This window comes from Sclerotinia sclerotiorum, genomic scaffold (genome assembly GCF_000146945.2).
Source record: "Sclerotinia sclerotiorum 1980 UF-70 scaffold_1 genomic scaffold, whole genome shotgun sequence".
NCBI classification, from domain to species: Eukaryota; Fungi; Ascomycota; class Leotiomycetes; order Helotiales; family Sclerotiniaceae; genus Sclerotinia; species Sclerotinia sclerotiorum.
Window position 1 is genome coordinate 636,839 of NW_001820835.1, and position 13,339 is coordinate 650,177.

The 13,339-nt window shown below is 41.0% G+C and overlaps 7 protein-coding genes across 7 annotated transcripts; 3 read left to right on the forward strand and 4 right to left on the reverse strand.

The window, feature by feature from the left end:
* Positions 1-225: 225 nt before the first annotated feature.
* Positions 226-806, forward strand: SS1G_00246 (hypothetical protein; the record flags this gene model as incomplete). Its single annotated transcript, XM_001598110.1, has 2 exons — positions 226-513; positions 732-806. The coding sequence occupies 2 exons, from the start codon at positions 226-228 to the stop codon at positions 804-806; spliced, it is 363 nt and encodes a 120-aa protein (XP_001598160.1).
* A 279-nt stretch (positions 807-1,085) lies between these two features.
* On the forward strand, positions 1,086-1,514 carry SS1G_00247 (hypothetical protein; the record flags this gene model as incomplete). The annotated part of the gene is made up of 1 exon (XM_001598111.1): positions 1,086-1,514. One exon carries the CDS (start codon positions 1,086-1,088, stop codon positions 1,512-1,514), a length of 429 nt encoding a protein of 142 aa, XP_001598161.1.
* A 391-nt stretch (positions 1,515-1,905) lies between these two features.
* SS1G_00248 (predicted protein) lies at positions 1,906-2,064 on the forward strand (the record flags this gene model as incomplete). The annotated part of the gene is made up of 1 exon (XM_001598112.1): positions 1,906-2,064. One exon carries the CDS (start codon positions 1,906-1,908, stop codon positions 2,062-2,064), a length of 159 nt encoding a protein of 52 aa, XP_001598162.1.
* A 2,800-nt stretch (positions 2,065-4,864) lies between these two features.
* SS1G_00249 (hypothetical protein) lies at positions 4,865-6,556 on the reverse strand (the record flags this gene model as incomplete). Its single annotated transcript, XM_001598113.1, has 2 exons — positions 4,865-6,301; positions 6,359-6,556. The coding sequence occupies 2 exons, from the start codon at positions 6,554-6,556 to the stop codon at positions 4,865-4,867; spliced, it is 1,635 nt and encodes a 544-aa protein (XP_001598163.1).
* Positions 6,557-7,749: 1,193 nt separating this feature from the next.
* Positions 7,750-7,990, reverse strand: SS1G_00250 (predicted protein; the record flags this gene model as incomplete). Its single annotated transcript, XM_001598114.1, has 2 exons — positions 7,750-7,757; positions 7,816-7,990. The coding sequence occupies 2 exons, from the start codon at positions 7,988-7,990 to the stop codon at positions 7,750-7,752; spliced, it is 183 nt and encodes a 60-aa protein (XP_001598164.1).
* Positions 7,991-9,991: 2,001 nt separating this feature from the next.
* SS1G_00251 (predicted protein) lies at positions 9,992-10,309 on the reverse strand (the record flags this gene model as incomplete). Its single annotated transcript, XM_001598115.1, has 2 exons — positions 9,992-10,193; positions 10,236-10,309. The coding sequence occupies 2 exons, from the start codon at positions 10,307-10,309 to the stop codon at positions 9,992-9,994; spliced, it is 276 nt and encodes a 91-aa protein (XP_001598165.1).
* Positions 10,310-11,421: 1,112 nt separating this feature from the next.
* Positions 11,422-12,905, reverse strand: SS1G_00252 (hypothetical protein; the record flags this gene model as incomplete). Its single annotated transcript, XM_001598116.1, has 3 exons — positions 11,422-12,312; positions 12,365-12,681; positions 12,764-12,905. 3 exons carry the CDS (start codon positions 12,903-12,905, stop codon positions 11,422-11,424), a joined length of 1,350 nt encoding a protein of 449 aa, XP_001598166.1.
* Positions 12,906-13,339: the final 434 nt, after the last annotated feature.

Here is a 13,339-nt window from a genome sequence, read left to right on the forward strand (position 1 = left end):
CTCGGTGATTTGGGGTCCACTATCAGTAGGTTCCATGCACTTAGCCAGTTTTCCTCAATGTCCCAATTGCAAGCTGCTTGCCCTTTTATTTAGCCCATATTAGGTATCATCTTTCTCTAAGTAAGTCATTCACTCCTGTCTCTTCTTATTAGTGCAAATTTTCCACCTCATTTCTGTCGACCATCAACTCACTTGAGTATTCACTTGCTACTATTCTTTTTCAAAATGACCATTTCGGCTCTTATGGGCCAGAAGCCTCTATCGGCGAATGACATATTGATTGCTCGTGGACTCTGCATTGTCGCACCAACCCAAGTAAACCCGAACATCTCCGAACCCTTCGGGACTCCTGCCCCGCCAAACGCGGATCACAACTCCCATGCCACAAGTCTGATAATTAGTGAAGCTTTCGCCATATTTTTCATCACCCTATTTACTCTGTCTCGTCTCTTCGTTCGTAAATGGCGGACACGTTTCTGGGGTCCGGATGACTGGGTGATAATCCCAGGAGCGGTAAGCTCATGAGCCCGACACAAGCTATACTGCCAGCACTGACCCATCCGAAGCTGGGTGGAATTATCTACCTAACTCTTGATATCGTGACCCGAATGCGTGGTTGCTTGGGAAAGCATATCTGGAACTGCACTTATGTTGAAGTGGCATGGTTCATTTATGTAAGTAACAGCATCAGAAATTGAAGTCGAGACATTTCACTGAATTTCCCACGTCAGATCGGACAAATCCAAGAACCGATGTTCTATTTCACAGTGTTTTCTGTGAAACTCAGTATTGCTCTCGCAAATTAGCGTCTTACTGGCCTAGCTTCAAAGACATGGCAGTATATAAACCGAGCTTTCATTGGTACTTTTTTGTGCCTTCTACCTATGACAACTTCCTTGAACATGTTTCAGTGCTTGCCAGTCCCAGCCGGGTACTCCTTGTGGTACGTCGGTGGCATTGCAGATCCAGCCAGTACGATACACTGCCTCAATCGCACAAGTATCAGCTATGGAACCAGAATATTGCATATATTAGCGGACGTGGCTCTGCTGTGCGTACCAATTGTAATTATACTTCGATTACAGATGCCGATGGTTAGGAAGTACCGTTTGGTCGCAGTATTCGCTATCGGTGGCACATCTACACTTGCAAGTATTGTACGGAACGTTTTTGTCCATAAGGCTCTAGGTGACTTCACCTACCAAGGCTACATAATTTGGTGCTTTGATATAGTTGACATCACCTTTGCGGTTATCGTTGCCTCATTGCCTGCCCTTAATGGCTTGGTCGAAAGTGCACTACAGCGACTTAGCACCCTCAAGTCATCCAAATTTTCAAAAGGCGCCTCTTCTGTAACATCAAGTGTATGGAGGCGCCCTCAGCGTGTGGGCTCAGAGGCGCATCTGGCTCGAGATGCTGGTTCTGCTGAATTGGGGGACGAAGAATGGAGAAGTGAATCTTCACATGCAAAAGCGTTCCATGTCGAACAAGCCACTGAGTTGACAGCATACTAAGCCGCCCTGCACCTTTATTCATCTTTTAGAAAATGTACCATTTGGGGGACAACAATCGGATTTTGGGGAATGGATTTTGAGGAAGGCGGGATAGATAATTTGATAGTGAGCTTATGCTCTTGAATGATTGGATAATTTGTCGGAAGGAGTGGCTTATTTTTTTTCGTTGCTGCTTGCGGAAATCCAGGCACAATGAATAACTTCGATGGAAAGTGAGTTGTATTATTTGTACGATAGGACCTAAGTGTTACGAACCAAATTGTTACGAGGTTTGCCGTCTAGATCACGTGGAAGTGCTCTAGGCTCTCGAGGTGGTTTATAACTAGGCGTCAAGCAGGGACTTAAAGTAATGACAATAATGCAATTCGTAACTAATAGTAGAGTATACTAAATGATTGATCTTGAGCACGAAGCTCTACACAACGGAAACCATCCTGATTATATAGACCTTCGTCCTCCATTGGATCTCTTGGATCCTGAGAGTTTGTGGACCTTCGATTCGTATGGACCTACGATTCGTATCCCTGAATATGCAGGGTCCATCACGTGACTTGGATCAGACTATATGTCCAAGCTTGCTAAGGGTGGGGAGATCCTACGAACCGATTACCATACAATTTTGTATGTGAATCGGTTTGCTTTTCCACGGGGTCTGAGCTCATATGGACAGGTTGACTGTTACTACGTAACACAGAACTGAGGTAATATTGGTCTAGTGTATTAATCACTCTTCATCTAAGTTCTACGGATGTGCGAAGCTCTTCTACAGAGAGCTTCTCAATCTAGTCCTAATAGGACTAGTGCCCTGTGCACGTGCTACGCAGGAACCATTCACTTTAACAAATTTAATAATTTAATAATTTGATAATTTAATAATTTATGAAATTAAAGATTAATAATTAAAAAACTTTATATTATATAATTTTTATAAAAGATAAACGGTATATAAAATAAAGAATAAAATTGAATTATAATAGTAACAAAAAGATAATTGTTATATCGTGTTACGACGGTATTCAGTTACGACTAAAACCCGTATCACATGACTAAACAAGGGGTCACGTGGTCCCACTCGTCCCACCGATCCCACTGATTTATATCGAGGAGAACGGTGGGACATACGGCACGAAGGTCTATATAATCAAGATGGATTCCCCTTGTATAAAGCTTTGTGTTCAAGATCAGTCATTTAGTATACTCTACTATTAATTATAAATTACATCATTGTCATTACCCCAAGTCCCTGCTTGACGCCTAGTTATAAACCACCTCGAGAGCCTAGAGCACTTCCACATGATCTAGACGGCAAACCTCGTAACATATCGGACTGTAACGATACTGTACTGGAGGCAGCGGCTGCCTAGGGTTTCGTCGGTTGGTAGTTATGGGTTAAGGCTTTATCACTGGTATTCACTTGGAAGTGAAGTCGTTACTAGATCAAGTAGAATGTAGGTAATCTAATTGATAACTAAGTTGAGCACGAAGCTCCTAAACTACGAAACTACTCTAACTATATAGTTCTGAATGCTATTGGATAGCCTGGATAGACTGGTCTATCCATCACGTGATCCTCCTATTTGCCTCAGGTGTTACGTGACGGTTGTTATCCCACTAGTGGCTCACGTGCACTAGCCCTGTATATAAAGACCTTCTTAATTAGAATCTTCTTAGTTCTTTAGTTTTAGATTCTAAGTAATTGAATTGACTCCGTTTACGACTTTTCCGTCACATCAGGGCACTAATCCTAATTGTGACCAAAAGGGTGTTTATAGACCAGCAATTGTATTTAACTTAGAATCTACAGGTGAAGAGCACCTGTAGATGGGGATAGCTACTCTATATATACACAAATGAATGGCCTAGCCGCAATGGCTAGGCAAAAAGAAGTTGTATTTATTCCTTCAATGATCTTACTTTACCGATAACCATTGATACCTAGTACTTGTCCGGATCTGATCCTCAGGTCACCTAAATCGCATACTAATCTCGAGTAATCGTATCATGTGTGGACATGGTTAATGTACCTGAGGTTTCTTATATAATAAGGGTGGGAGGAAAGCAGGGATTTCCGTCACACTAATGGTGAATCGTGACACATTTATATTTCAATCATTTATATTTCAATCAATAAAATTACGAAAAATATAAATTTTTAGGATTTATTAATATATATAATTTAAATCTATAATTCAAATTTTATAAAATTCTAATCATTAATTGTGAAATTATTAATAGCTGAAAATCATGGTTTTTGATGTAAAAGTGTTACGAGGTTTGCAGTCTAGATCATGTGGAAGTGCTCTAAGCTTTTGAGATGATTTATGACTAGATGTTAAACAAGGACTTAAGTAATGACAATGATGTAATTTATAATTAATAGTAGAGTATACTAAATGACTGATCTTGAACACAAAGCTTTATATAAAGTAAATCCATTTTGATTATATAGACCTTCATAGTATATATCCTAATACTTCTAGTTGTTCCAGTGTTACTGGGACTGCTGAGCCCACTGGGATCCTTATATCACATGATTCTGAGCATATGATGTTAGGTATGTGAAGTCCGATGTAACAAAAAGGTGACCGAAAAGAGGGGGTGGCCGAAAAGTGGGGTACTAGACTTAATAACAACAAAAAGATAATTTTGAAATTAGACTCCAAAATGATATTTTATATATATCTCATAAACCAGTCTTTAAAATTCTAGGATTATATAAGTTCTAAAGGGTCTGAGGATAAGATTAGAGATGATGTAGTAATAACTGGAGCCAATTTCCAGGTGATCATCAATCTCGCGGCCGGAAGATACCCCGCAGTCTGAATCTATGCGTTTGATAAGTATAAGCTAAAAGACGAGATAATCAAAGCATTTCCAACTACGGGGTGAGTGAAAAACTATAACAGTGAATTATGATCATTGTTAAAAATGGGGAATGTCTCATGATTACACTCTCATGGATTTGTGGCAACTTTTACAAATTAAAATGACTCAATATAGTTTATTGTTTCTTGTTTATACAATTAGTGTACTAAACGAATCTAATCTATAACACAAATCCATTCAACACGCGAAAAGGTATCGATATTCCAACAACGGAGGTTTAACTGAGTATACCCTTCTAGTTCCCGTCCGTCTGTCTAGTATATTACAGGCTTTGATGCCTTGGTACACAAACCCCCTTCTCCCACCAAAAAAATACAGCGTCCATTAACTTTTCAGGACGTGGAAATAAAATACAATAATAATTAAACTACAACGACTCAATAATCCATGGTATCTTCTAAACAACAACAGAAAATCTGAAAGTTCAAAGTAAATGAAAGATAAGACATGCTGTAATTTCTCAATTATTCAAGCGTAGAGAATATAGACCACGGAGATGAACTCTCCTCGACACTCGGCATTAATATCTTGCCGCCTGCCTCGGCCGCCACAGGATCCTTTTCGGGAAGTATAATATCTTCAGTAGAAACTGCATCTCCATGTGGCCAAGTGGTGATTTCATCGGCAACTTTCGAGGAAGACATGAAGCTGAATATGTTAGAGAATAATCTAGACAAGGCGCTTTGAAATGGTGGAATGATATCCTCGCAGATGTGTTCTGCTAGACGAAGAGGAAGAAAGATTCGGGGCTCGCCGGCTGTCATGATGATTTTCGTGGTTCGTTTGACGGTGAAAGATTCCCTTGTGAGAATGTCGACTATTGTGGTACCATTTTTGAACATAGTAGGTACAAAGACCGTTTTCGGTTTCGCCTTGCTGCCTTGATTGGTCAGTACCATGAGCAAGGGGCCCTTTTGCGTGGCAGCAACGTTGTCGTCAACATAAAGACGCGTGGTTAGATGTGTACCAAACCCTGAATCCCAGCTCAACTTTCTGATTTGATTCAAACGTGCGATGTACTGATATAGTGGTGTAATATTATAGTTTGATGTCCACATCAGCTCTCGGGAGCCAGGATCGCCATCTCCTGAATAAGATTGTTCTTGTCCGTAGTAAATAATCGGCACACCATCTGTGAGTAAAGTCCATGCCATAGCATTCTTCACAACGGCCAAATCCTCGTTTGTGTCATGGGTAAACCGCGGCATATCGTGATTCTCCATAAAAGTCGACATTTGCTGCATATCGCGGAATTTTGACCTGTACTGAGGAGTGAGGAGGTTGATAAGCTCATACATGCTTCCACCATCTCTATTGAATGCTCTTTTCAAAGGATAATAGGTTCCATAGTCCAAAAGCCCTCCAATGTATGGTTGATATGAGCTCAGATAGTTAGGATCACCTGATAATACCTCGCCCACCGACCAGACCCCAGCAGACCGAACAAAATCCGGCCAAAAATTCTTCCTGACATGTTTGACGGTATCGATCCTCAGGCCATCAATTTTAAACTTTTGGACAAGTTTCATGATCCAAGTTTGGAGAGTGAGCACCACGGTGGGATCTTCGGTATTTAGATCAGGCAGTGGTACATGTTCATCACCTAACCATCCTTCCTCACACTCCTTTTCATTCTCATAATTCGTGATGAACGACTTTGGATGATAGTATGATGAATCATTGAAAGGTACATATCTGGAAAATTCCACAGTAGGGGGCGAACCCATATGATTGACAACCACATCAATCATCAAAAACATCCCTCGTGCGTGCAACGCACCTGACAGAGCGAGCAAATCTTCCGCGGTACCGAAATGTGGATTTACTGAATAAATATCCTCTGGCCAATATCCATGATAGGCCGCTCCATATTGGGTCACCTCTTCAATATTCTTATGGATCTGTATGAGCCGTTAGTGAGTGAAGCCAATACAGCGATGAGGCCGAAGAAAACATACGGGAGAAATCCATATGGCATCGAAACCCATTCCTTGAATATAATCAAGTCTAGATATTATACCTCTCCATGTTCCACCACAATAATCTCTAATCCCCTTATCTGGACCTGAATTTTGACGGTTCTCATCTTCTATAGCGAATCTGTCGGTGAGAACTTGGTAAATGGAACGTCTTTTCCACGCCTCGGCATTAGACATGTTTAACGATTGACAATAAGAAAAAGAGATAAAAATGATTACAACAAAAATAATTGATATTAGCATTAAAATATAAAGAGTGGCTTTTGGTTTATAAATATGTTTGGAAAACGAGAAGAAATGAGAAGTACAAATTAGGTAGTCAACCCTAGCCGTTGGTCATCCAAGGTCCCCACATTTAGCTCCACTACCAATCATACATCTCCAGCCCTCAGGAGATGTCACACTCAAGAATACTGGGTAAAGTATCTTGTATTAGAAAATACTAAGCTAAGGAGAAAAGAAGAAGGAAAACAAGAGTAGAGAGTTTTCCTATGATTAAATACAAACGGGGCATGCCACGTGACCCGGAGGTGTGAGGCGTCACAGGAGAGAGAGTTGAATTCTTTATGATCCTTCCTTTTGATCAATTTTTGTTATTTCACATTATAGACAATATAAATTATTATATTATAATTTGAAGAGTTTTAACAAAATTATAATTACATTAGTATAATGAAGTTAATTTATTATAGATTTAAAATTAAAGTTTAAATCACGGAAATTAATTAAAGTTTTAAGAAGTTTTATATAAGAATCATAATCTCTTTCAATAATACTTATCCAAAAATCACGGGGCTTTTTTTTTATGTATATATCATAAGGATTCATTGAGGAGAAGAACTAAAGTCAACTCCTTTTTAGGGGTTTGTTTGGGTAATAGTGGCCCGTGGGGAAGCCAAGTGGGGAAGGACGTAAATGGCCGACGGTTAGGTTTTTTGGAGTTCGTATTCTGAATTGGATAGCCTTATGTTCCAGATATAGAAATACGGTGTCACGAGAGAATGGATCTACCGATACCCCTGTCTTGAGCCTCACTCAAAGTTAACATCATCAATCCCAATCGAGACTATGCATGATTTCAAAAGCTTGAATGTTTCATCCTATTTAATTGAAGGAGTGGGAGAACGGTATTGATTATGGTGCTCCATGTAGCTATAACCAATGGGAGCTTTGTTCTGCTACGCCCTGTACTAGTATACAAATTATCATACAGGATCATCACCATATCGTATCGAGATATCAAAAGCTGCTTGAGTACCGACGGCCCCCTAATATAACATCCAGCCTGTCAGGCCGCCAGCCATTCTAGCATCCAAATGTTTACACAGTGTCGATACTGAAAGCTCTCAACTCTATCAAGCGATGTAGTCTCATTTTCCTAACAATACCAGTCAGTAATCGAAGAGAAATATTCTCATTAGTAACACGAGACATACCCGATTCCGAATCTCCTACATCATTTTTCGTTGCTTTCTTGATTCTGTTCCACTCTTCTCTGCACTCCTCGAAAATTCGCTCGCTGATACTATAAACTATCCCAACAGCCACCGCGTGCTTGTGACCAGCAAGGGATAAACTCGAAATACCATAACGCCAACACCACATTGCCATGATTGATGCTATAATTGCATCTTTTGCACCAAGAGGTTTGAGGAGGTATAGTGAACCCTAAGCGAGGCATATCTTGAAAGCTTGATCCAATACCTGTAGGTACTGGATGCTATCTGTACATGGATTAGGAGGAAAGTAAAATGCAGATGAATACAGTTTAATTTGGTCTATCAAATATTATACCCCTAAAAAAAAGTCCATTCTCTAAACTAGTCAACATTTTTGTCATACAGAGTTCCCAAAACCATGGCCGACAAGAACTAAATTTGCTATATGCTTAATCTTAGCGTGGGCTTCTACTCTTTGCTCCTGATATTGCGATTTGTTGGTGATGCAATACACTTCAAGCTTTCAGACTCACAAAACAAGTTCGAACGAGGAATAGTACTTGAATGTTGCACATGAACTGGATATGAAATGTATTCGACACAAGGGTGTGTTTCGACACATCTTTTGTGACTTCTCTGATACCAATAGGAGACTTCACTGCATGTTGAGGTTTGGAGCATAACTGGTGTAGCTTTGGAAAGTATTGTGCAATTAGAAAATTGGCGAGATTATTTCGAAAGTTGACGTCATTGCCAATAGTTCAGAGAAAGAGCACAATGCTCGAGCCTTGAAGACCTTGTAAATTCGAACTGTTGTGGAGTTGTGTTGCCTAGGCGTGGCTTTCTCGCACCAATCATAATCAGCCAAGGTACCCTGGTGAGCTGCTTTTGAGGGTTTCCTCGTAGTCATACGAAGCCTGGTACGCACCAGCTTTTAGATATGATCTGATCTCCCGGTTTTATCACTATGGCATCGCGAATAGTGTTCTGAGCTTTGTACTCTTGTGTAGTCGCCGTTTTGATGTTTTTCTTCTGTTATGCGTATACGGTGCGGCAAAAGTGCTTGACAACTGGTACACCAAACGCACTGTTCTGAGTTTTGAATTAAGTGTTTTCCCATCTCTGGTGCTATTCTCACTGCTGTGGTATGATGACTTTATGGCAATGTCCTGAGGTTTGAAACGGTGCTTTTGTGTGTTTGGCGGTCTCGGTAATACCTTTTGTGGTAGTACATGAGGGGCAATTGGAGCTCGATATCTCTTTAAGTAACCTGAGTTCGTGGAAGTGGGTTAGAGAGGACCTTTGTAGCCAATTCAGACCGAACTATCTGCCCGAGACATCATTACCAACACCGCTCCCGTGGGTTCCTTCACATCTTCTTTCTTGTTAACGCTTCCATTCACCATTGCGCACCTCCATTTCCGTCTGCAAGGTCAATTGCCTATCCGTTCATCTTCACCAGTTTGACCATCACCTTCACCTCCACATCCACATCCACGTCCACATCTACCAAGCGTATCCATGAGTCCCACTGCTAGCTGACTGCAGTATGCTATCCTTTTTCTTCCATCTCTCCCATTTCCCCCGGTCCCTATCATTCACATGATACTGTCTTCGCCATTATATAACTAGTAATATACCACACCTCCTTCATCAACACCTTCAATACAGTGAAACAAAAAATTGATCTTGATCCCATCCTAAACACCACAACATCATAGTTCAAACTCCCATCCCAATAAATACCACAAACATCACAAACATCATAGTTCAAACCCCATCTCTATACACCACAAATGCCAGAAACACCATAACTCAAACTACCGTCCCAAAAAACACCACAAACACCACAATACAACAGTTTAGACCCCCATCCTAATAAACATCACAAGTACCGCAAACATATAGTTTAAACTCCCATCTCTATACACCATAAACACTGCAACACTATAATTCAAACTCTTATCCCAATAAACACCGCAAACACCACAAACCACAATTCTAAAAATTTCCGTTCCCTGAGGCTTTAATCTAAACTCCCACCCCCCCTTTTTTTTCTTGGTTTTTGTGGATGTATTTGTTTTTTCAAAAGAAAATTATTTTCCATTTCTTGGTGGGGTTTTGAGGCCTAAGGAGAGAGCTAGAGGTCACTTTCTCCACATCTGCTCGAGTGTCAATCCAGGGTGGAAATTTCCACTTCCCCTCTGTGTCTCTCCCACGCCATAACGACATCATCCCAGGCCTTCAAACGAGCAATGCGTGCTGCCACCGCACTGTCCCAAACCCGCTGGAGCGCGCCTTTGCCAGAAGCATAACCGTCATCGGCTATGTTCTTGCCAAAGTGGTCTAGGTTCTTGGACCAGAGGTAGACACCGCTGCCCTGGAGAAACGGTTGAACGTCAGTTTATGTTGCATACAAGTAGAGATGTGTGGAACATTCGCCTTCGTTCTCCCTCCCGGCCTCTCTGACTGCAGTGATGAAGGATCTCATATTTTGAGTTAAAAATATTACAAGCAAGTAAATATATTTTAAACTTTTTACAAGAAAGTAAAATATTAAAAATTAATGATGTTGGGAAGAAAATATGAGGTTGAAGAATTGCAGAAGTAGTCGTAAACAGAAGATTGCTTTGAGGAACGAGCTCATTTTTAAAAAATTGAAAAATTGAAAGATTGAAGATTAATGATGTTGAAAAAAGGAGGATGGAGAATCGCAAAACTAGTCGTAAACAGGAAAACACTCAAAACAAGCAATCACGTCCACGGAGTAAACAAAGTAAACAAAGTAAGCAAAGTAAGCAAAGTAAGCAAAGTAAGCAAAGTAAGCAAAGTAAGCAAAGTAAGCAAAGTAAACAAAGTAAACACAACTCTTCCGGTATGTACTTGCCATAATTCATCTCAACCCATATAAATTGAACCCTTAGCTTACCTACCACATTAAAAACTATTACATAAACTCTATTACAGTTTTCGAATTTTCCATTCCAATTAGCCTGAATATGAATTTGAACGAACTCCCGTATCTCTTGTCTATAAAAAAACCTCCCCTATAAGGCCCAAAAAGAAAACTAGAGGTCATCGATACACCCTTCAAATCTCAAACTAGGTTATTAAGGAAGTACCAGGGTAAAATTTTCACTAAGACCCTGCATACCTTGAGAGAAACAACGGGTGCGAATCCATTGTACAGGAAGGTTTTATACAATTGCCGCACATCGAGGAACATTGGCGTACTTTAGCTATAGCTCAGTACTTTCAAAGTAGGCACTTGCCATATCTGCTCATTGTAATGTCCCTGAGTACCATAGGCCCGGGGGATTGTGAGTTTTCTGCGTCGTTTGAGTATCTCAAATGATTAGAAACATTCTGATGATTGGGTTGTCCTGGGATCATTAGGTCTTTCAGAGACTCAGAATATCCTAACCCAAATATTTGTTATCGATCAGGATCGAGATTCGCATTATCAGTAGGCAAGAAGATTCATAAACAGGCCACTTTACCTAGTATTATTAATAGCCATAAAATTCATTATCTCCATTTTTAATGTTAAGACTCCGCTTCGCCAATAACAATCATCAGCCTAGTCTATCCCTGGCACTTTTCTCATCCTCTCCTTCCAAAGGGTACCCTTGGGAAATCCAGTGGCAACCTCAACTTCGCTGTCCTCCTTTGTGCGGCAGTCGCCTTGTCCAAATCCAATGCCTTTCTCCTAGCCTCTGGAAGTCCTACAACCCTCGCACCAATTTCCTTGAAATATTGAGTCATATCCTTCATCTCCAACTTCAAATCCAACTGAAGATCATACAGATCGACTTCATAGTTATCGACTAGACATGCTAGTGCGCACACGTGAGTGATCAGAAGATCAGACTTGAATTTTGACATTACACCAGCGTCAGAATATCTGCGTCGAATGTCTTCAATGACGGATTGAGGTAGATTGTCGCCCAACTTTGTTTTCATTTCTTCGCGCTTGGGCAGCATTCTACCGCCTCGCATTGGTCGAGAGGCCATATGTAAATCTAACAAAAGAAGAAGATATCGTAAAACTCTGAGCTTATTAACGCCTGCGGTAGCTGCAGTGACGATCCTTGCCGACACATATCTCGAATTGGTAGTGATGTTCTTCTTTGCTTTGACTGATTGCTCCCATTCCAAAACCGGCACCGACTTGAAAATGTCACTTCCAATGAGGCTGTCTACTGTGTACACATCTTTGATGTCTTTCGCAGTAAGGTCTGCTTTTGGTCGTGGTTTAGCTGCATCCGCTTGTTCCTCAAGATCTTTCCTGGATGCCATGCTCGATGTGGCTTCTGCCATAGATGCGATGATAGCTGATTTTGCAGCATCCAATTTCGCAGGTTTAGCACCATCTGCGAGTAATCTTGAGCCTTTATTCGCTGAGATGGCGTTCTCGGTGACAGAGGCAATCGCTTTCTTCGCTTTCTTAGTACCGAAAGTCTCTCCAAGATCGTTTCGAAGCTCTCGGATAGTCTGTAGGGAGACTTGTTAGCACATATCTTATGAAATTTCCCAGTAGACATACATGTTTCGCGAATTCTGCCTCTGTAGCTTGATGTGCTCTAACGCTTCCACGAACCACCATCTTTCGCGCTTCTACAACCTCTAATTTTCCGGTCTTTAGATCGTAAACCCCAACATAATGCTTCAATAATGTATCGGATCCACCCTCTTCTTCCTCTCGTGCTGTGTAGTCAAGTTTTGGATGTTCTGAGGAATGAAGAAGGACTTCTGTTGTAGCGATTGCACCGCTACGTCCTGGTCGTTGGGTTGCATTCTTGCGAGGCTTTGTGAATGGTTGAAGTGATAAAGATACTGGCATAGACAATCCAGGACTTGATGCTATGAAGAGTCAGCTTGCCACGACTGTGTTCACTTGTCTTGAGACCACAATGGTTCTCTTGATCCAAAAGGAAAAACATACCAACCACAGGTGCCCATTCATCACAATCTTTCAGAGAAATCTTAACATTTTTGTCACCCTCGATTGCAACCTTTTTGGTTGGTCTCGAGGATCCATCAGCGCTCTTCTTACGCTTCTTACTCTTCTCAATATTGTCCGCCATTTTCTATTGTAATAAGATTGTATGAAGCCGCCTAGTGTACACTGTTCCGTCGCAAAGTAAATAAAATTTTGGAACGGTCGGCAATTGGAAACTTTTTTCTCCGGCTTTTTGCCAAGGCCGGAAAGCGATGACTTGTGGCTGGTGTTTGTGGCAACAACATCGAGTTCGAGCTGCTTGTTATATGCAGGTTCTATTTTGCCAGTTTACGAGTGTGATAAAATGGAGCGTTAATTGAGATTCTCACTAGAATAGCCAAAGGTATTTCCTGAGAAGTGGAGGGAGATGGATGTGGAGATCATCAGCTCGCAACTTTGCTCTTCATCTTCGTTCCTGCACAATGGGTAGAATTTATGACTACTAACATGCGGGGGAGCTCAAGTATGTCATCAACAAGCAGCTTCCAAACATGGTGCTAGATATTGGGCAGAAGTGCA